General features: G+C 42.0%; 2 protein-coding genes across 20 annotated transcripts in view; one reads left to right on the top strand and one right to left on the bottom strand.

Annotated features, from left to right (window-relative positions):
- The window catches only part of LOC138208487 (peripheral plasma membrane protein CASK-like), a 40,600-nt gene extending 18,416 nt beyond the window's left edge, over positions 1 to 22,184 (top strand). The window contains exons 6-28 of one of the 18 annotated variants that reach the window (XM_069166381.1): positions 4,114 to 4,216; positions 5,181 to 5,356; positions 5,986 to 6,108; positions 6,487 to 6,570; positions 6,781 to 6,880; positions 7,821 to 7,838; positions 9,438 to 9,559; positions 9,734 to 9,811; positions 10,179 to 10,259; positions 11,701 to 11,889; positions 12,270 to 12,348; positions 12,626 to 12,711; positions 12,822 to 12,890; positions 13,019 to 13,087; positions 13,363 to 13,398; positions 13,957 to 13,995; positions 14,471 to 14,667; positions 15,095 to 15,210; positions 17,086 to 17,166; positions 17,436 to 17,516; positions 17,628 to 17,830; positions 18,373 to 18,456; positions 19,609 to 22,184. In XM_069166381.1, the coding sequence (XP_069022482.1) occupies positions 4,114 to 4,216; positions 5,181 to 5,356; positions 5,986 to 6,108; positions 6,487 to 6,570; positions 6,781 to 6,880; positions 7,821 to 7,838; positions 9,438 to 9,559; positions 9,734 to 9,811; positions 10,179 to 10,259; positions 11,701 to 11,889; positions 12,270 to 12,348; positions 12,626 to 12,711; positions 12,822 to 12,890; positions 13,019 to 13,087; positions 13,363 to 13,398; positions 13,957 to 13,995; positions 14,471 to 14,667; positions 15,095 to 15,210; positions 17,086 to 17,166; positions 17,436 to 17,516; positions 17,628 to 17,830; positions 18,373 to 18,456; positions 19,609 to 19,785 (2,391 nt within the window). In that variant the 3' untranslated portion in view covers positions 19,786 to 22,184. Of the gene's footprint in view, positions 1 to 4,113; positions 4,217 to 5,180; positions 5,360 to 5,985; positions 6,109 to 6,486; positions 6,571 to 6,780; positions 6,881 to 7,820; positions 7,839 to 9,434; positions 9,560 to 9,733; positions 9,812 to 10,178; positions 10,260 to 11,700; positions 11,890 to 12,269; positions 12,349 to 12,625; positions 12,712 to 12,821; positions 12,891 to 13,018; positions 13,088 to 13,362; positions 13,399 to 13,956; positions 13,996 to 14,470; positions 14,668 to 15,094; positions 15,211 to 17,085; positions 17,167 to 17,435; positions 17,517 to 17,627; positions 17,834 to 18,372; positions 18,457 to 19,608 lie in introns of all 18 variants that reach the window. The other 17 variants (XM_069166380.1, XM_069166377.1, XM_069166395.1 and 14 more) reach the window with 17 other exon arrangements.
- LOC138208489 (probable G-protein coupled receptor 34) lies at positions 707 to 3,064 on the bottom strand. 2 transcript variants are annotated; one of them, XM_069166396.1, is made up of 3 exons: positions 2,843 to 3,064; positions 2,661 to 2,760; positions 707 to 2,183 (listed from the first exon to the last, which is right to left on the bottom strand). In XM_069166396.1, exon 3 carries the CDS (start codon positions 2,139 to 2,141, stop codon positions 861 to 863), a length of 1,281 nt encoding a protein of 426 aa, XP_069022497.1. In that variant the 5' UTR covers positions 2,142 to 2,183; positions 2,661 to 2,760; positions 2,843 to 3,064; the 3' UTR covers positions 707 to 860. The 2 variants fall into 2 exon arrangements, with proteins under 2 accessions (XP_069022497.1, XP_069022498.1); XM_069166397.1 differs by having other exon boundaries at positions 2,897 to 3,064.
- Positions 22,185 to 22,447: the final 263 nt, after the last annotated feature.

Raw genomic sequence — 22,447 nt, 5'->3', positions numbered from 1 at the left:
ACAGAACAAACTTGTTTTCACTCTAACTTCCTCCAAGTTCTTTGCAAACTTTAGCAAGATCCATGCTAGTTGTATCACAAGCAGCCGTCCAGATTTGTTAGGAACTCCCGTAGCCAGATTAGGTTGCTGGAGGATTAGCTATAGATCACAAGTGACAGACACAAGCAGAGCAGATGGAGGGGTCCTGAACCAGCCCCCCTTGACCACCCAAAGATTTCAGTACAACCTGCTTTGTGGCATAAAACTAAAAGCTGTGTGTAGTGGTCTGTCAATCCTGGGTGAAAAAGTAGTTATGAACTCACTTGGAGTGGCAGATGGAAGGTTTTAACACAATCAGGACAATTTAGAAAGAGTCTTAATAGGTTTTCAGTCCAAGTTAAAGTGATAGATGTGCAGTGATTGATTAAACCTAGCACTCGTTGTGGTGTACGTGGTGTACGTGGTGTATGTGTTATCTTAGCAGACTGAGCTCCTTTGTGCTTCTCAGGGTCGGTTTGGTATTCAGGTTTGTATCTGCACCCTTTTTTTTTTTACATATTTAAAATAAAATACTACAAAAAGATTTTTCAAAATAATGTTGTAAAATGTTTTCATTGTTTAGATGCACTCAGTTTATCATTTGTGAAACATTAAAGCATGGAACTAGCATAAAGCTCTAAACATAAACAATAAATATACTCTAAAATAAAAAGGCAGCAAGAATAACTCGGTAGTTAAAAACATATTTAATTTTTTTAATAAAAGAATGAATAGAAATACTTTGCTTGGTTTTACACAGGATCAACTAACTCCAACTTATGTTAAACATTTATTTTTTCAATGTTCATGCTTACGTGACTTGCAGTCAGACAAACTTGTGATCAGTGGTGGTCTGCAGATTGAAGCGAGGTCACTCCGGTGCGGTGCAACATGGAGTTCATGACACAGATACTGGTCCTGGGTGTGAGCGAAGGGATGTTAGTGTTGGGTAAAGCCATCGGCATCGATGGCCGTCTGAACTCCGTCGTTGAGCTATTGGATGTTGCATCATTTAGGGAGAGGAAGCGGTTTGCAAATCTCTGTCCAAGTGCTTGCAGGGCTGCTTTGCGCACAGAGCCGGACAAAAGAAAGTACATGACGGGATCCAAGCAGCTGTTGAAGGCAGACAATAGCAGCATCACTTCGTTGGTGCGGTCCATCAGGCGAAGGTAGTCACACGGTGCCGATCCGCTGAGCTGGGAGAGGATGTAGACGGGGCGGAAGGCGTGGTACGGTCCGAAGCAGACGGTGAACAGAAACAGGACAAAGAAGGACTTCTTGGCGGTTCGCTGGTATCTGTGTGCGTTGGGAAGGTCCGGATTGTCCCGCGACACCCGCAGCAGCTGGGAGGCGATCTTGGCGTAGGAGACCACGAGCATGACGAAGACGAGCCAGAACAGCGCCACCAGCACTGCATTGAAGTAGGCTTTCCCTTTGGCGATGCGTCTCTGCTTGTACTGGAAGCATTGGGTGATGTTTTCTTTGTCCTCTGCCGTGGCGATCATGGGTACCAGCCCCAGCAGTGACAGACCCCACAGAGCCCCGCATGCCACCCAGCTGCACGGCTGGCTCCGCCCCCACAGCCTAATCCTCATGCCTTTCCGAGCTCGGCCTTTCCCCCTCAGCCTCAGATATCTGTCCAGGCTGATGAAGCCCAGCAACGTGATGCTGATGTACATGTTCATGTAGAATAAATTCCCCACCAACTTGCATGCGACGGATCCCAGCACCCACTGGTTCCCATTAACGTGGTAGAACACCCTGAAGGGCAGACACGCCAGCAAGACCAGATCAGCTACCGCGCAGTTTATGAGGAACACCCGCACCGAGTTGCGGGTCGAGTGGAGGTAGAGGAAGACCCAGAGAGCGAAGAGGTTACCTACAAGCCCCAAGATGAAGAAGAGGGTGTAGATGACCGCCAGCGGCAGGCGGAGGGCCGTGTCATTTAATAAACACACAGTCTGGTTTGGGCTGACCGCTGAGGTGGAGGAAAGAGGAAGAGAGGTGGCTGACAGGAATGGCGACATAGAAACAGGGAGCGACGAAGTGGCGATAGAAAGACAGGAGTTAAACGAGGCGGAAAGAGTTGATGTGAAAGAAGAGGTGGAAGAGAGTGTGGTCATACTGTCGAAGAATTGACGTCTTCAGGGGTGCTAAACTTTAGGCTGTAAGAAAGAGAAAAAAAAACACTGTCACTGAATGAGCAGATCTTAAACAGCAAAAATTAGAGGCAAACAAAAATAGTGTTCAGGATGTCCACCTGCAGCAGGGTATTTTATGACTATATGCTATGAGGTAGCTTTAAAGGTCAAACATGTGATCATCCTCTCACTATAAAGTGGAGATTATAGTAACTCATCTTAATTTTATGAAAAAAGGTATATCGCCCTTCAAACTAAAAGCTCCAGAAACAAATTTGACTCAACTTGAGTTCTGGGTTTTTTTTGCGTGAGAGATGCAGTCATGACTAATTGAAAAGTTCATGCCTCTTTGACACATAAATCCCAATTTCACAGTATTAGAGTGGAGCCTTGCAGATGTGAGTTTCCTTCTACAAGTGTTCACACTCATACTCGGGCGCTCACACGAAGCCCTGCTCTGACTGCTGCACACAGATGTTTGGATTACGGCAGAACACTCACCATTAGTATTCCTCCCAAAGAGATTCAGCGCAGCTGGAGTTAAGCTGTGTGGGAATCTGTACGTTTTCCTCCATCAAACTTGAAGTGCAGGAAGCAGCACCTGTTGGTTAAACGTGCTTTTAGTTGCATATATGATAAAGCTGCTGTCCTTGTCGTGAACACTCTTCTTTTGTTATCTTCACCTTTCTCTGCGGTCTCTGAATGAATCATTTATCTTGCAGTCACATCTTCCTCACCACGTCTGCTCTTCCCAGTCCTCCTCCCAGCTCTCCGTTCTCAGTCTTTTCTCCGTATCCGTCTTTGTCCTCTCCGTCTTCACTGCAAAGCTTTTTCTCTCAGCGTCTCCACAGATATGACAGCTTAGTCTGCCGTTCCTCTTCCCTCCTGCCTCTCGTTTTCTCTCTCACTGCGTCTCTCTAATCTTGCACCATTTCAGTAAACATTCTCCACGCCCCTCAATACCCCAGTTACAAGACGTGTGAAAATGACAGGAAGTGAGCCCACCACCACTTCCATCACACTCTGTTCCTGAGCCTCTGTCATGCAACTCTTCTCAGTACAGCTCAGAATTAAATTACAGAAACTGGTCAGAATGCTACATTCAGACTGAAATTATTTCTTTAGATGACATTGTATTGTGTATGCACATCAATCTAATCCATGGTGCATGTCGGATAGATGTTATTTTCTGTGTAAAATTGATATCTTTGTTGTTTACTGAGCTACCTGTTGTAAAAAAAAAAGCATATATTTTATTACCTGTCCTGTTATATTCATCTTATATCATCAGGAGAGAATAGACTCTGTAACACTTTTCACACTTAACCTGTATGTGAAAGTACAGGACAGGTACATTCATTACCATATATGGTAGTAGTCTTTCTTTGGAAACTGCCTACTTCATTCAAAACAATCAGTTTTCTAGCATTAACACTTCTGCATCATCATTGCTATTTGCAGATGAAAAACACTTTTATTTAGTAAATTGCATCTAATCGTTCTTCATTGGTGGAATTGCATTCACCACACAAGCTATGAGGGCAACATTTTGACCTTTGAGAAAATCATACAGAAATTCATATCTTGCCTGTTGTCACATGAATAAGCATCATAATTCAGTTGTGGTAACAGATGCTCGAGTTGTCTTGTCATTGCGAAACTGAGGTTCACCAGCAATTCAACGTTGCTGGTGAGCCTTCTGTTTTATGTGCACTTTTGCACAGAAAACAGCAAGCAATGCTCTGCACAGTGACCGTAACCTGCAACCAACAGTTTTTTTTATGTGTCAATAAAAAAGAAGTCATCACATCTGATAGTTTGTGCAGTGTTTTCTTTTCGTTTGATAAGAACATGAATGAAGGTTGACTGGGAATTCTCCCTCATTTAACCTGACTATAAATCTACTTTTAAACGTGTCTTCACTGTCTGCCATGAATCTTTTATTCCTCTGCAGCCTCACTGTGTGCTGCTGGCCTCGAAGGAGAACTCTGCTCCGGTGAAGCTGGGAGGTTTTGGAGTGGCGATCCAGCTGGGAGAGTCTGGTCTAGTAGCTGGAGGTACAGTAAGACCTCAGAGAACGGAGAAAACACTCTCACATGCCTTCACACTGCACATACACACACACTGGAAATTAAACAAACAAAAACAAAGGATGGGGAATTAGTTAATTACAATTTGGACAATGGTTTCATGAACACATTGTGATTATCCTTATTTAAAGTTCCACAAACTGGCTTTTATTCTCTGTGGTTCAGACTCAGAAATGAATGACTGTTGCAACAATGATGAGCAATATTTCAGATGTAATGATGCATGTTTCCTCCAGCAGCTGCAGTTTGTTCCCACAGTCCAAAGACACGGTGATTAGACGAATCAGATACCACGAATTCTCGGTAGTGTGCGGTGTGTACTTTGCCACTGTCCCAGTGGGTGGAGAGATACGCTTCCTCTTTCTGCCGCCTCAAAAAGAACGAGCCACTTTTAGAGACGTCATTAAACAGGAAACGACCAAAAAAAGAACAAACTTCATATTCAAATAAAATTGGAGTAAGTTTATATATAAAGGGATTATTCAATTAACTGCACAGCATTGTTAAATATATTTATTATACTAAAAATATCCCAACAATTCTTACAGTTTTCTTGCATTTTGTAGACCAAACATTTACCCGGGTAAAAAAAAAAAAGAGATTAAACTAAAACTAAAATGAATATTTGTTCAAAATTCATTCATGCATTACAAAATTCCTCAAAGCCAATAATTCATAATTTTTTTCATTTCAGAATTCCTTAAAACTATTAATTGATTATTGTTTTCATAAAGAAATTCCTCAAAACGATTAATCGATTGTCAAAGCATCTGGCGATAAATATTCTGTTGATCTCCTTATTGATTAATCAACTCATCATTACAGTTCTATACATCAGTTGGCTCCATCAGCGACTCCACTTTTCATTTCCACTCACTCCACTGAGCAGCTAATCACTGTGAAATGTTCTCTCTCTGCCCGCCGTCTCCAGGTCGAGTCGGCACTCCTCACTTCATGGCCCCGGAGGTCGTCAAGCGGGAGCCGTACGGCAAACCGGTGGATGTGTGGGGATGCGGAGTCATCCTCTTCATCCTGCTGTCCGGCTGCTTGCCTTTCTACGGCACCAAGGAGCGCTTGTTCGAGGCCATCATTAAGGGGAAATACAAGGTAGTAGATGATTGTTCCATGAACTAACAGTGTGTCCGCAACATCACTTCTGAACTACAACTGTGTGATGTTAATATTTTCCCATTCATTTGAATGGAACATTTGTCCTGTAAAGCTGACGGATGAGACCGAATGAGACAAAGTCTTTTGCATCAGTAATGAAGTTTTGCAGCCAAACATATTCTGTCCTCCTGTTGTCTTCGTCTCTCCTGGCAGCCGGCCAGGCAGCAGTGAGACGGGATGAATAAAGCGACAGTATCAACAGGAAATCCTGCTCAGTTAAATTGTCAGTTTTTCAGCAGACGATGAATTTCCTGCTCGGTGCACTAATCTGTGGCAGATACAGTCACAGCAGGCCGCGTGATAGACGACACTGTGGGGTCCTCCATCAAGCTGCTGCTGCGTTCTCTATGCGATATTATTTAGAAAAATCTAAACCCATAATAACAGGTAGAAATAATAAGTCTGAACAATACAAAACAACACTGCAGCTTGGTTTTAAAATTGGAGACAGTGAAATAATAATGTAGCTTTATTTATGCTGCACACAGTTAGGTTTAATTTTCCTTTCAGCCAGTTGATGAGGGCAAAAACAGTGTGTAATTTTGTGTGTGTGTGTGTGTGTCCAGATGAACCCGCGCCAATGGGCCCACATCTCGGAGAGCGCGAAGGACCTGGTGAGACGCATGCTGATGCTGGACCCCGCTGAGAGAATCACCGTTTACGAGGCCCTCAACCACCCCTGGCTGAAGGCAAGATCACTCACACACACACACACACACACACGCTACTGCTTGTGTGAAAATATAGTGAGTAGATTTAGTGCATGTTAAGAGCTCTCACTTCAGATGTTGTATTTGAAAATCCACTTTTTGTGATCATGTGTAAGATTTAAAAACCAAGTAAAAGTTAAATGTGATGTGGCTATTTGGCAGCTCAAAGTCACCTTTAAATCAAGAGCCTGCCTGATGCTGACTCAAACACACTTACTTCTGCTCGGAGCCACAGCTCTGCTTTCCTGTGTGTCTTTGTGTGTGTCTTTGTGTGTGTGTGTGTGTGTGTGTGTGTGTGTGTGTGTGTGTGTGTACTTATATATCCTCCCTCTGTGTCTATTGTTTCGACAACTGCAGGAGAGGGACAGGTATGCCTACAAGATCCACCTGCCTGAGACGGTGGAGCAGCTGAGGAAGTTCAACGCCAGGAGGAAGCTGAAGGTCAAACAGCGCTGATGTTACACTCACATCTTCAGAGTGATGCAAACATGACATTAGTAATAAAACTAACACTTCCTCCGCAGTGCAGCTGTTTCTAATGACTCACATCATTTTGGTGGCAGATGTTTTCTGAGATTTTGAACGGGCCCGTTCCCTAAAAGCTGCATATACCAACATAATGAACTATGTTATCCCTTCTCTGTATCCCAGGGTGCAGTGCTGGCTGCTGTTTCCAGCCACAAGTTCAATTCCTATTATGGCGACCCTCCCGAGGAGCTCCACGACTTCTCAGATGACCCCACCTCCTCAGGTAAATCCCACAGCACAACACCATCCTGATCCTGCTTCAGTCTAAATGTGTTTGAAACGGAGAGAGGCATTGACTAGCTTGAGCCTGTTAAAATAAACAACCAAAACAAGTAAACACACACGCTCAATTCATGTATAAAACAACATAAAGCCCAATAAATAGTGATATCTATTTGGTTCCCCCAGCATATCAATATCCAGTCTGTCATGTTAGGTCAGAGATGAAACATAACAACAGGTTTATGCACCACAGGACAACAAACAGGCAATTCACTTTCTAGCTCAGTTCTGATCTTGTAGTTTCTATTCCGGTGTCTTAATGTGGCAGCCAGCTGTCCGTGTCCTAACTTCTCCTTGTTTTAAATGAAGATAGATGTTTCTCAACAGCATCACTTCCCTGTCTCAGACTCTGACTTTCACTTCCTTTGATGAAGACGACTGCAGGCCGTACCTGCCATTCGTAATCAGCATGTGGTGTGTTATAAAGAATAGAAAAAAAGACAGCGGATGGAAGAATGAGCTCGGGTTTTCCTGCTTTCCTTTTATATACTGCAGACATATTTGCTCGTCCTTTCTGCTGAGGCTGGCAGTCTGTTGGTCATGCTTCCTGGTGTATTTTTGCACTCGTAGGGCCCCAGACATGTTGCCGGTCATCGGCTTGACTGGAGTGTAGTCGATTACTCCAACAACTCGGCAGATTATTCATATTTGGCTGCTTTTGCTGGTTTTCTCTCTCTGTTGCTGTTCTTTTCTTGATTTCCCCTCTGCCTCCTTTTCCTCTTCACCCTGCCGTCCCTCCGACTCCTTATTCCCTCCCTTCTTTCTTTCTTTCTTTTATTCTCTCACTTTTGAGGTGTGAAACTCTGTAGTTGCTGTAAACCTCCTCTAATCTCAGCCTCCCTTTCTTTGCTGGTGTTTTTCTTCTGCCGTTGCGTCTCTAGGACTGCTAGCTGCTGAAAGTACGTATCCCCTTCCCCATCCATAGATGTGTGATATCATCATGACATCATTCGCTTTGTAGTTTTATTTTTTTAATTTTTTTTTCTAATGATGTGGGCCTCCATCTGTCTTCTTTCCTGTCTCCCTTTTGAAACAACCATTTGGTTTGACGTGCGTGCTTTTATTGCAAACTCTCTGTTTACATGCATCCTCGTAACTCCAGATTACTGAAATGATTATTTTGTGAGATAAACAACAGTAGAGAGGATCCAGTGTCTGAAATTCAATGGGGATGTTATTGATTAATTAATTTAACCATCGAGTGATTATTGGAGCTTGTTTAACAATTCAACATTTGTAGGCTGCATTTTGTTCATATAGGAATGAATTGTGTGATTATTGTCTTTTATAATGTATGTGTTTGGAATTTGCATTTTGTGCTTTACAATCTTTTAATGAACATTTATTGATCAGCACATGGCTCACAGTTCATTGAAGAAAGCTATGTACCTTATTGGAGTGTTATGGTGCATGTAAACAGACTCATGATAAGATTTCCCCGACATTATAAACATCTTAAAAAGCATGTGTCCTCCTCTGCTGTGTCTCGGTCATGCCTCACAGTAACAGTAATAGAAGTCATATTTGTTCTTTTCTTAAAGCCCATTGTTATCCCAGCTTTCCACCAATTAGGTTATTTTCCTTGTTTCCATCTTTTCATCTGTTTTCCAGGGTTTCTTTCTACTGTTAACTTGTTAACTCTTAGGATTCTTAGGATTTTAGGATTAAAACAATTCAAGGACTGAGCAATCCCTTGTCTCTAAATTGAACACCTTTAAAGTACAAGAGTTAGAGGTGTTTTGGTTGGACTGTGGAGGCCTTTCGAAACTCCAGTCATGTCATGTCACCTCACCAAATAACACATTGTGTTCTGGTCTATGACTCAGCTTGTGGGTTCTAATGTAGCATGACCACATCTTTAAATGACTTCTCCTTCTAGAAAGAGGAAATGTATTTCTAGCACACAACACTGATCTAGGCCTTCTAACCATGTCACTTCTTCTCATACTCCTTTATCACCGACGAGCTTGTAGCTTGAGGCTACAAATATGTTACAAACAGTGTTTAGTTTATTTGAAGGCCTGAGATCATTTTTCATAAATGAACTAAATGCATCAGATTTGAATTCTTTCTTCTTCCTCCTTCTCCTAACCTGTCATCCTCTCTGTGACTTTCTGAAGTGACTTTCTTCTGATGTATTGATGCTGTTTCTCTGGTTTTGCTGCATGTGTGGGCGATGCAGCAGGTACTTGGGGGTTAAATAGTTCTGAGTGTTTGTGTGTGTTTTATGTGTTTTTTTGTTGTTATTGTGACTTTTATGTGTTTTTTCGTGTGTGTTATTTCTGGTATTCCTTGTTTTTGCCTGTTTGTGGATGTGTTCCAGGTTGTGTGTCTGGAACACACTGTCATGTTCAGTTTTTGCATTTTGTTTAGTGTTGAATGTCTGCAGGGACTGCTTGGTGTACTTATGAATGTTTTTATGTATTTGTGACTCAGTCTACATTAGAGTGTATAACTTGTGTGTGTGTGTGTGTGTGTTTGTGTGTTTGTGTGTACAGGGGCAGTATCACAGGTTTTGGACAGTTTAGAGGAGATTCATGCATTGACAGACTGCAGTGAGAAAGACATGGACTTCCTGCACAGTGTCTTCCAGGATCAGCACCTCCACACCCTGTTAGATGTGAGTAAACAACAATACCTGAAACTCTTCACCTGTAATACCAAAAGTGTCCAGTAGGTGTCAGGACAAACCAAGAATCCAATACAAACCATCTACTTGCTTTGCTGAATTCTCTATTGTTTGGGTTTTACATCTTTGCTTGCAACATCATTTGTTTATTGTTTGTTGTTTCAGCTTTATGACAAAATCAACACCAGGTCGTCCCCTCAGATCCGAAATCCTCCCAGTGATGGAGTGCAGAGAGCAAAAGAGGTGAGGAAATCTCCCAAGTGTTAGTATAAATAATTCTGAATAAGATGACACAGATATTGCACAATCAATGATATGTATTGCTTTATGAGTGCATAGGGTATAAATGTTCATATTCTATTAAATGTGATAAATTAAATATGACATAACATATGATATATATATATATATATATATATATACAAGGAGTCGACAATGTGATACATGATGTTGTGCTGGTGTTGAACAGTCTGACTGCTGTTGGAACAAACCACCAGTGCTCTTTCTTGCACTGAGGGTGCAGCAGTCTGCCACTGAAGACCAATAAACTGATATTTAATATTTTCATTTATTATGAATGTCTTTCTGTTGCCTCTTTTTTCCTCACTAGGTTCTGGAAACCATCTCCTGTTATCCAGAGAACATGGAGGCCAAGGAGCTCAGGAGGATCCTCACACAGCCACACTTCATGGTGAGATATTGAAAAAAAAACACGGCAACGTAGACTTTATGCATTCAGGGATCAGACTGTTTTATCTGTGTGTGTGTGATTACAACGCACCGTGTCGGGAGAAGCAGGGGATCTTTTGACAATCCAGGTAACTCCCTCGGCCACAAAAGCTGCTTAGCACCTGAGCTTGGCAAGCCCTCTGGCAGCGATAGGCACATGCAGATGAAGGCGAGCAGCGACGGAAGCATTAGAGCAGCAGGAAGCGCTTCAGTGTGGATAGATGAGCTATTGCATCAGTACCGGCTGAAACACACCTGAAACTACCAGATGGGGAGGACACTGTTGACAGACTCGGACACTGCATACTGAGATGCGAAGGTAAAAATAATGCTGTAGTTTTACTCAGATGAAGGAGTGCAGCTTGTTGTATAATAGTAAAGTTGTGTTTCTTGTTTGTGTGTTGCTGCGAAGTTGAACTCTTTTGATTTCTTGCCTCTGCACTGCAGCCTCTGATGTTATTTACCCAGATTAGAAGAACAAGAAGTGGAGGTCTTTCCCTTTGCTGATTCAGAGTGTGACACTTACCGGAGCTTTCACGCCTTTCATTTCGTTCAATCCAATTAGCCGGTCCTGCTCTCTGACCCGACCGGCTGGGTCGTGCATGCTGCCACAGACATTTAACAGAGCTGCCAGCAGAATGGGTGTGAAGGGATTTAGCTCGGTAGAACATGGAGAGAAAACAGGGGCTCAGTTAACATTTATCTGTACTGTCTGACTTCACTTCAGAGGCAGCGATACAAGGTCATGTTCTGTTACTGGTAATTAGGAACTTGCAGTTATTTTTGTAGCGATTCGCTGTCGAGCACTTCGTAGTCCATTGTTGATGCCTCTTGCAATCACCTCCCGTTGTTAACAGTTGTTCTTTTCAGCCGCTCTAATATTTGCCGCAAGTAAAAGCCTTCACTGGCAGCTGTTCCGAGTCTCCAAGTCTGTCATGCATCATCAGTGTGTACACATTGTTGCTCTGATGAGCAGATGTGATCGTTTGGAGAGCGCAGCGAGGAGATGTTGTTTGTAAAAACACACGGTGTGTCAGTGTCATGATTAGTGCTTAAAGAGGATTAGTGTAAGCCACACTCTTTTCAGTGCTGGGCGTTATCCACACACACACACGCGTGCAGTGATACTGTGTGTGCAGCCACATGCGCCGTCCTCTTCACTGGGATTTGGTTGTATTTACTAGTTATTCACTCAGGAGTGTTTTCTAGGCCAAATCTGATTTTCTGCTTCATCACTGACATCCACAGCAACTGCTTACATTGTTAGTGGCACCCCGAAACATTGTCACGTGTCGTTAATACCCACTGTGTAAATGGCTTTGACACCCGCTGGGCTCATTTACGGGAAAACACTTGTCAGTTGTTTGCATGTCTTAACACTCCAACTGACTGTGTACGTGCAGGCTCTGCTGCAGACCCACGATGTGGTGGCCCACGAGGTCTACAGCGACGAGGCACTGAGGGTGACCCCTCCACCGACTTCACCATACCTGAACGGAGACTCCCCCGACAGCACCAACGGCGACATGGACCTGGAGAATGTCACCCGGGTCCGCCTGGTCCAGTTTCAGAAGAACACTGATGAGCCCATGGTGTGTAGACAGTCACACACTCAAGATTCTTGCAGTAAATTTCAAATATGAATGAATTTAGATGGCCTCTTTTTTCCATCTTATTAGTTCATTCATTTCTCTTTATACTGGATATAAAAATGATGAAATTTCAAATGTAGAGACATTTTCATCACACAGTGTGTTAACATTTGTTCGCACTTCCCTTAGCCACCTCAGTAATAGTATTGCAGTGTGTTATGGCAAATCGGCTTTTTTTTGTCAAGTCACCTCCAAGAGTACATTGAAGTGTGTGTCTATGGGACTACACTCTGTCTCCTGTGTGTAGCAGACGGCAGCGTTGCTCTCCGCTGCTACAATCTGGTGTTACTCATCCCTTCTAACACTCTTGTCTCTTCCAGGGCATTACTCTGAAAATGAACGACCTCAACCACTGTATTGTTGCCCGCATCATGCATGGTGGAATGATTCATCGACAAGGTGAGCCTCCTTACGAGAAAACATATATCTGATGAGATTATAGACGGAGTCTAGAAAGACGGTGTGGAGATGTGGATCAGAATAAATTGTAATAATTCTCAGACTTCTGGTAATAAAACAAGGGAATGAAACTCTCCCTTAAATGACTGTGGTTCTACTTGGAGCCGTCTCAGGCACTCCGGGGGTTTTCTTGGCCTCTGCTTTGTCAAGCATCGATGCCTCATCGCCTAAGCGCCTCATTTGTAGCATTTAATAATTCATTATTTGTCCACTTCAGGGACTCTGCATGTAGGAGACGAGATCCGAGAGATTAATGGCATCAGCGTCGCTAATCAGACGGTAGAACAGCTCCAGAAGATGCTGGTGAGTCGCGCATATCAGACTTGTCCCGTGCAGTCAGCCTGCCTCACTTCTTTACCCTGACAGTTTTGAATTTGTGTACCAATATACATTTCCTCCCTTTGTCTCCACAGAAGGAGATGAGGGGTAGCATCACCTTCAAGATTGTACCCAGTTACCGGTCACAGTCAATGTCCTGTGAGGTAGGGAATCATCAACTCACACACACACACACACACACACACACACACACACACACACACACACACACACTCTAATTTTAATATTCTATGGAATCAATAAACTGTTCATTTCTTATTTTCTGCTGCAGAAAGAGTCACCAGATTTGTCTCGGCAGTCGCCTGCTAATGGTCACGCTAGTGTCACCAGCTCCATCCTGGTATGTTTTCTGCTTCTCCTTTTCACTCTCACACACTCCTACATTCCTTCACATGAATAACAGCGTGCTAGTTAAAGAGATATCACACCAAATGTAGTGTGTTTTCCCTCATTATGTGTTATTGTCATTACATTTTAACACAATGGCAGCACACAGATAAAAGTTTGTCATTCTTGGAGCTATAAGTTAAAGTTCATCCAATCAAATCACAAATGAGATTCCTCCTAGATGGCAACTATCAAAATAAAAGTCTGACATGTTGTCATCCCTTCCAGGACCTGCCATCGACGATCCAGCCTAAAGGCCGCCAGGTGAGATTTCCTACATCTTCACGCCACCACTGCACCCCTCCAGTTTAAATTTCTGCTCCTCTCTTTGCCTTACAAACTGCTACACTCATTCCAACAAGTGAAATGTGCATGTGTGTACTGATGTGTGTGTACTTAAAAGCACTCATGTTCTTCCTTTTTCCATTCTGTCTGTTTTGTTTACATCTCTTATTACTGGCCAGTGTAAGGCCTTAACTGTCACGTGGTTTGGCCGCCCTTAGACATTGGAGGATTCCTGTACAGCTGTATAAAAAAATAAATTAAAAAAAAGAGCTTATATTAGAGAACCAAAGTTGACTGTTGCATGTGTGTATCAGGGCCCCAACATCACACACACACACACACACACACACACACACACACACACACACACACACACACACACACACACACACACACATATGAAATGCAGCAAACACATTTTTATATATTAGATTCAGCATCCAGTTTTGGGTCCCTCATCACCCTTTCTTTGTTTATGCGCCCCAACATTTTCTACTGCATGATATATGTGTGTGTGTGATGCTCTCAACCCCATAGATCTCCAGACCTGCTATCAAGGACAAATTGTCCATCAAGGTAAGATGTATCTAAGTGGACCCTTCGTAGAAGTAGATCCCAACTCCTCCCACCCTGCATCGCAAAGTTTGGTTCCTCATCGTTGTGGTGTTTAGATCTCATGTCAGCCACCAAAAGCTGAGTCTTCATACTGGTTCAAAAAAAATGAGCACAGACCATCCATAAACCGGATTCGCCATCGGGAAGAGAAGTAGCAAAGCGCTTTGTTCGGTCATTTTCGTACTGCTGTCCATCCCTCTAAATGTCTGTGCCTTTTCCTGCTTTGGCTTATACACTCTTGGTTTTCCTGCTGCCGTCTTTCTTCTGTTTAACGACAAGCGTCGGCGGTGCTTTTCTAACTCCTCAACAACTTGCCAGCCACTCTGTTTTCGTACGGGCAGCTTGGCTATTCACATCCTCCCATGGCTGTAGCACTGTTCTTCGACACTGAGTCAGCACCTAATCCATTTTTTATTTCGTTGTCCTGCACCCGCAGATTTACGTACGCGCTCAGTTTGAGTACGACCCGGCAAAAGACGACCTCATCCCTTGCAAGGAGGCGGGCATTCGCTTCCGCGTGGGCGACATCATTCAGATCATCTCCAAGGACGACCACAACTGGTGGCAGGGAAAGCTGGAGAACACCAAGAACGGCACGGCGGGTCTCATCCCATCGCCTGAGCTGCAGGAGTGGTGAGCAGAGGAAAACTTTCCAACCGTACAACATGTCTGGGAGTATTCAAATCCAGTTTTCATTTTATTAGGAACAACTATCTTAAGCTGCAACAAGTCCTACCTTCAATCAAGTTATTATGAGGCAAATATTAAGAGTACCTCTCAGTTCCACTCCAGACAAGTTCAAAATAAACATAAAGGTTTGACAGAGTGTTGCAACATTCATTAGTTCCAGCGAGGCATAATTAGAAACTACCTGAAATTACCAGTGTACTTTTTGTAATAAATAGATCAGATATCTGCCTAAAGAGGGATGTTTTGAAAAAAAAAAAATTAATCCTCCCTGTTAATAAACCTTTGAACTCTATAATAATGTAAAGGGTCACATCGGTTTTGGCTCAAAGTCTTAGCCATTTAATTGAAGAAGTCGATGTGTTGTTTTCAGGCGTGTGGCGTGCATAGCAATGGAGAAGACCAAACAGGAACAGCAGGCCAGCTGTACCTGGTTTGGCAAAAAGAAGAAACAGTACAAAGATAAATACCTGGCCAAGCACAATGCAGGTAAGCCAACACAGTAGCATATTAGTAGAGCAATGCTAACCTACTACCAGCATTTTACTTAATAGCTCGCTAATGCAAAACAGTCTATCTAGTAGGCAATAAGGAGCCTCATTAGGAGTTGCACTAATACCAAAGATTGTATTTTTATACCATTAAAAAAAAAGATTGCAGGTGTTTTGAGTAGTTTGATGCAAAGTGCAGAATTGCTCTGCAGTCACACACAAAAAAAATGCTTAACTCTTAATTATTAGAAAGGGTTAAAGTGGTTATTAATCATCACTATGCTCAAGAGGACGGGGGTGATGGTGCTTCCTGATTTAGTGCGATACGAATGAAAAGTATTTACGTGTGTGAACTGAAACAACTGAAGCCATTAGTAAACTGTTGCCGTGACAACATGAGCCCTGTTTCATATCGGTTTACATTTTTCCTGTTTCTTGTCAAAGTTTAAACAAGTAAAAACTTTTAATGTGACATTTTCCCAAGTATTTGTTTTTTGTATAACAAAAAAAACAAACTCAAAAGCCATTGATATTCAAGCCTGTATTCATTGAATTAAATTAAGTTGCACCATTACACCTAGTGATGATTGGCAACTACTTCAAAATGTCCCATAATTGTGAGATAAGGTATCCATTTGTTTTTGTCTCTTATTAAAGGGCATGTGGAATAAATAATCACACTGTTGCATGTCTGTTGCGTTTTCCCTCTGACAGACCTTTTCTACTGCTGTCTGGTTTTTCAGTGACTAACAGCTTTTGTTGTTAAGAATTGTGTTTTTTGTTCAATTTGTCTTCTTTTATAGTGTCTTTTTTTATTAATCCTTCCGCTCCCACCCTTTGTCCATATTTCATGCTGTCTCACCCAATGACTTGGCTGCATGTAAGTAACTCCAGGGAGCTGGTATCCAGCTTCTGTGTTTTCTTCCTTCTTCTCTCTGCTTTCATACCTTTTCCTTTTCCCAATATCTCCTTGACTTTTGACTGACAGCTTGTTAGGGTTGTTGTGAGCTGCTTTAGTTCAGTAATAGCATTGTAATTCAGCTTGATTCTGTTTTTCTATCTGACCAAGGTTAGTGCAAATAAGCATGGTTTAATGCTTTCTCAAGGCATCTGACCTTCATCCGGTCTACTTGGTGCTTGTTTGAACTAGAATTATGTTTACATTATCGCATCATTTGAATATTTCAGCTCTAAATATTAAAATCCATCTGATGGACAATCCCAGGCTTGATTTAAGCCACAGGGACAAAACATTGGACTTAATGTTAATCTCATTAAAATTGGTTGTCTCCCTTCTGATTCTCGATTAGGTTTGAAATATGCTTTTATTCACATTATTGTGGCGAATGTACCCTGATTTGTAATTTTTTCAGGTACACCCAGGTATAACCAATGCAGTCTAATACAATAGTTGTGTGATAAATCGTACTTTAAGGCGAGACTCTTTAAGTTATAAATCATTGGTATATTTCTGGTGCTGTTGAACTGTATTGTGATATGTTGTCGCAGCCTATTTATGTCAATAAGTGAAAACACATCTTTAAGTATACAACACAATACAGTTCGACAGCATTACAAACTACATCCTCCAAAATGACCAATAATGTATAGAAATCAACTCTTCTGTAAAACAGGTTCAACAGTGTAGGCTCTAATTAAATAGGATTTTTCACAGTGCCACTGGATTGCATTAGTTAAAGCTCGGCGCACCTGACAGTCATAGATTTTTTTTTCATATAACACATATTTGATTTTTAAATAATGTATACTATCTTTGAAATCTACATTTAACTCCTGAACTGAACATGGTCCACCCTGTCGGACCCTTTCCACCTAATCTTCTGCTAATCTAATGTTTCTCCTCTCTTTGCAGTGTTTGACCAACTAGACCTGGTGACGTATGAGGAAGTGGTCAAACTGCCTTCGTTCAAAAGGAAAACACTGGTTTTGCTTGGTAAGTAAACAGCAAAAGTGTCATACGTATCTAAAAATGCAGTTATGTCATAAAATAGCATATCAAAACAGTCATACTGAAGTAGGCCTAAAAAAAAAAATCACATAATTTTTTTTAAGTCAAGGTATAGTGTGTTGAAAAAGTCATATTAAAGTGTCGCTAGTAATCGCATTGTATAGTTTGACAAAAAAAAGAAGTAAAAAAAGTCAAAGTAGAGTTTCCTAGACCTGTTGTTTATTTAATGGTCTCTTCTGTCTCCATTGATTCAGGTGCGCATGGAGTTGGTAGGAGGCACATCAAGAATACACTCATTACCAAACACCCTGACCGCTTCGCTTACCCTATCCCACGTAAGAACGCACACGCATCACAACCACCAAAGAGAACAAAGCAAACACACTTAAAATGTATTATCTAGTACAATTTCCATTGACTCTTGCTTAATCCCTCTTTCTGCTCAGACACAACTCGGCCTCCTAAGAAGGACGAGGAGAATGGGAAGAACTACTACTTTGTGTCCCACGATCAGATGATGCAGGACATCAGTAACAACGACTACCTGGAGTATGGCAGCCACGAGGACGCCATGTATGGAACCAGGCTGGAGACCATCAGGCAGATCCATGGCCAGGGCATGATCTCCATCCTTGACGTCGAGCCGCAGGTAGCAAGCATCCACCTGATTTTATACACGCACTAACAGTTTAAAATGACAAATAAAAAAAAAAGTTAAAAAAAAAAAGCCAGAGTCACGTCTTTGTTGAAGTTGTGACGACAATCTGACTTGGTTGAACCAAGTAACGTCTTCCGCTTTTATGTTCGACGTCTGAAGACAACCCGGTAACAACGACTGAAGGTCAAGGTAGCATTTCTTACGTTTGTGGAAATCAAATCTGTTTAATAATCTTGAAGTACTGTGAAATAAAGTTAACAAGTTGAGATGTCATTACACTTTTGTCCTTTTTAACTGGGACACGTTTTATACTCAATGTCATGTCTCACTATTTAGTAATGATTGGTCGAACTGGACGTCTGAATGAAGCTTTGTTGGAAATCATTATTGTTGACTTGCAAATCATTTGTCAAAGTAGCCAACATAGTTTTCTATTTGTATTTTTGATTGTGCTGTTTACTACCATTAGCTGGCGGTTGGGATGGAAGGACTCCAGGATTAAATAATTAAAATGTGGTTTTTTTTCCCATCAGGCTCTAAAGATTCTCAGGACAGCTGAGTTTGCTCCCTATGTTGTCTTCATTGCAGCGCCCACCATCACCCCTGGCATGACTGAGGTACAGTGACAGATACTGAAGATTATTAGCTGTTCCAGTTCACTTTATTTGCACGTAGTAACTAACTGATTCAGTTCATACTCAGTTACACAGGTTTGAAGTCTGAATTCAGAGACCTTCTATCGAAATGTTAGTTTTAAAAACACTTTTAAACTGAATCTGCTTCGTAGTGAGAAAAAAAATTCCAGTGCATCAGCAACCCAATTTGATACGTGACCGTGAAATTTTGCTTTCCATTTTCCTACATACGACAAAAGGGCAAAAAACTAAAACGAGTAGCAGCTTGTGAGGACGCGCCTGAATTCAGACAAGCAAATCCAGTGTGAAAACTGCTTTTATTTCTGTGTCTACCATCCTTTTTTGTTTTACTCACTGCACGTGTTCTGCTTGCTTTAAGCATGTTTGTATTTTCTTTGGCATGCTTATTCTCATTTGCACCAAAGGTCCCAAAGTGGTGCAGGAAACTGCCTGTAAGTACTTATTACAATGGTGTGTGTGTTCAGCTCGTGTTTGGAGATTGTAGAAAGGCACATCTGGCCTCTGCGTTTGTGTTCCTGTCTGGCAGTCTAGATTTGTTCACTCCCTTTTTGTTTGATTTCATCTAATCCTTCCGATAATCCCCTTATTTGGGTTCTTTCTCAGTGGGGCTTCTTCATTTGTGATGCAACGTTATTCATTGTTGGCCCCACTGTCCTCAACTTACTTCTGCCATTTTACCTCTCTTTAGATAGAATTTGTTTTTTATCAACACTGCGATATATATTTCTGTAATATTAAACATTTTATATATAGTAAGGTATGTTGTTAAAGTAATATCGAATTAAATTACGGCAATTTGATTTTTTTTTCCAGTCAGCCAGAAAAATCTCAAGTGTATTGCTAGTTTGTTTTAAAGTATAAATCATTTTAAAAGATGAATTTTGCTTACTGGTAGTAAAAGATTGGCTAATATTTTTTTACTATATTTAGTTTTTCTAGAGAAAAACTCACTAGATGGTCCATTTACAAAACAGATACAGTCCAAGCTTCTTTTTTTTTCTCAGCGTGCATCAGTCAAAGTATGAACAAAAAACTGGAGCAAAAGAGCCATATCACACAGAACAAGTGTTCCAGCCAGTGAACTCGCCCTCTTTTTCCCTGTCGCACACCCAGGATGATTCTCTTCAGCGGCTCCAGAAGGAATCGGAGATGCTGCAGCGGACCTACGCTCACTATTTTGACCAGACCATCATCAACAATGAGATAGATGACACCATTCGCCTGCTGGAGGAGGCTGTAGACCTGGTGTCCACCACTGCTCAGTGGGTTCCTGTATCCTGGGTCTACTGACATACAATCAATGGCAATGAGCTCCGACGTGGAATCTAAACTTTGTCAAATCCCTGTGAATCACATCTCTCATCAGAATCACACTTCTGTAGATAAACTGTTGTTGAAAAAGAGGGCAATGAAGAAACTAATGACAGATGCTTCATTACAGAGACTTCATCCTGCCCCAGCCCCCTTTTTTCTCAACAGCCTCAAAGGCATATTGTTGTGTACATATATACATATATATATAAATGATAAAAAATTAAGTGAATATGGTTCTGTCCTCATATAGTTGAAGGGTGGGGAGTGGCGGGGCAGCGTAGTTGATATTTTGTACTTTTCTTTTGTAATTCATGGATGGATGGTACTATTGGAAAGGCAATAGCGAGCATGACCATAAAGCAGTCTTATGGGGGTGCCTGTGTGTATGTTGACCTTTTAAGGCACTTCTCGTGGTACTCTGTGTCCTCCCTGACTTTCCCTAATCTCCTCGGCCCCTGTGACAAACAAGCCGAACTTTGAAGCACATTAGAAGCTGCTAAAGTGGCGACAAGTAACTCCCTCAGCTCCGAATGCAAGTTTGAGTGAAGCAAAAAGCACAGGAAACTTGGCAGTTTCTTTTCCCCCCCAGCCCTTTATTTATTTCTTTGGCCCTCTGTGCCTTTCAGATTGTTGAAGGAGCACACTGCACCCCCCCCCCCCCTCCCTTACCCCCTTTGGCTGTCTTTCCCTTTGTTGCTGTCCTAATAGGGCTGGGTATTGTTCCAAAACTTTCGACACTCGTTCCTGAACAATCCTTTTTTTCAATACCAAATTCATAAAAGCTGTTCTGAACAAAAAGAAAATATATTACAATACAAATCATTTTAACACACACAAGCCCTGTCTGACGGCGCAAGGTAGTGTTTCACCTGCATGCCTCTACAACTTGTGAGACGGCCGGTCACCAGCGTGATCACGTCTGGGTACAAGCATGCTGCATGCTTATCGCAGGGTGAGAATGTATTTGTGATGGTGGGGGGGGCGCAGTGCAGAGACTTTTTGCATTAAGAGGGCGAAGACTGTAACCCAGATTATTTTCTGTGGCAACAGTTTACAGATGTCCCCTCTCCCTCTCCCTCTCCCCCTCCAAACTCCCCCCCCCCCCGCCCATGCAGGCTATGTGCAGACACAAGCACAGAGGAGGCTCCAGTACTTATGTAGTTACTGCAGCGCACGCAACTCAGACAGGCGTATGGTCAAACATTTGTTTGCAAAGACTGAAATAAGGCCTTAAACGGACTGATTGACTATCTAGTTGTACCTGCTCACTAACATGAATGAAATTTACTCCTTAAGTGTCAACATTTGGTGCAGAATGACGAGGTATTATTCAGTCAACGACAGTGGAGAAGTAATTCGGTCGGTGCCATAAATGTATCCAAGTTCGGTACCCAGCTCTATATCCTACACTTCCCCTCCCAACCTTTGATGGTCTTTGTTTACATCTCAGTTTGCACAAAATGGACAATGAAGAAAACATGTACTGCATTTTGTCACCTCAGTTTCATTACGTCTTGCCTACTCTCTGTGGCTGTCTTCACTCCTCTCCCTCCTACATGAAATGCTCATCAGTGGTCAGTAGACCGGGAACGTTGTTCTGTGAGACACTACCGGTTATGAAAAAGCACTGACACCCACCGCTGAACGTGGCTCCTCAACTGGAAGAAGACAAGAACATTAAAAAAAATAAAAAATAAAAAAAACAACAGGAAAGAGACAAACTGCCTTATCAGAGCCTCGGGGGAGGAAGTCGGTAACACCTATGCACACCCCTGGATTCTGCCAAGCAGACCGCCACGTCAACTATTTTCTTCTTTCCTACCGCTCGGATCGCGAACCATGCCGGTTAAAATCGAAGCGTTCAGAGGAATGTTTGTGTCGAAGGGGAGGGCCTCACGTAGGCGGGACAAATCCAGGCAAGAGCCACCATTTTGGAACTGTTAACTGTTGTCTTTAAAAATATAAAGGAGTATTCCTGTTTTGGGGGAAAGAAAAATAACAAAATTTTGTGTATAAATGTTTCAATGGTGCGTACGTCATATGAGTGAACTACCAAGAGCCAGTGTATATTAACCCTTAAAAGAAGCTCAGTATGTGACTTTACCAGACGTGGCACAACACTCTCCCACCTACAGTAACTCAGCACGTCAGTCGAAAAGCTTGAGAAAAATCCATAAAGCAAAAAAATTTAAAATAAATAGTTTCAACTGGGGTGTGATTGCTGTTGTGCCATTTTGAGTAAAGTGTTTTCATTTCAAGTCCTGTGTAAATTACCTCTGCAAATGACAAAAGCAGCTCTTCTGTATGAAATGTTGTTCTTTTTTGTTATTTCATTTTTAAAAAAAATATATTTCCTTTTACGTGTTTAAAGTAAACTGCCCTGTCTTCCTTTTTTTCTCCAAGACATTTAAGGGCACAATTATTTTGTATTTTACATGTGACGGTATTACAGCATTGCACTACTGTTTTCAGAGCCCGAGCATCGACGGTGCGAAAGCCCTATTGTTATTCAAGCGATTACTATTGTTCTCCGTGAACAACTGCATTTTTGGAGGCTTTATCATCCTCAAAAACTCATGAAAGTTGGTACACGCGTCTCTCCTGGCCAAAAATGTCATATTTTAGTGGAGTCGGGAGT

Source organism: Embiotoca jacksoni, unplaced genomic scaffold (assembly GCF_022577435.1).
Source record: "Embiotoca jacksoni isolate LCO1_2020_lvr unplaced genomic scaffold, fEmbJac1.0.p SCAF_38, whole genome shotgun sequence".
Lineage (NCBI taxonomy): Eukaryota > Metazoa > Chordata > Actinopteri > Embiotocidae > Embiotoca > Embiotoca jacksoni.
Note: the sequence above shows the minus strand (reverse complement) of the source record. Positions and strands in the feature narration are given on the sequence as shown.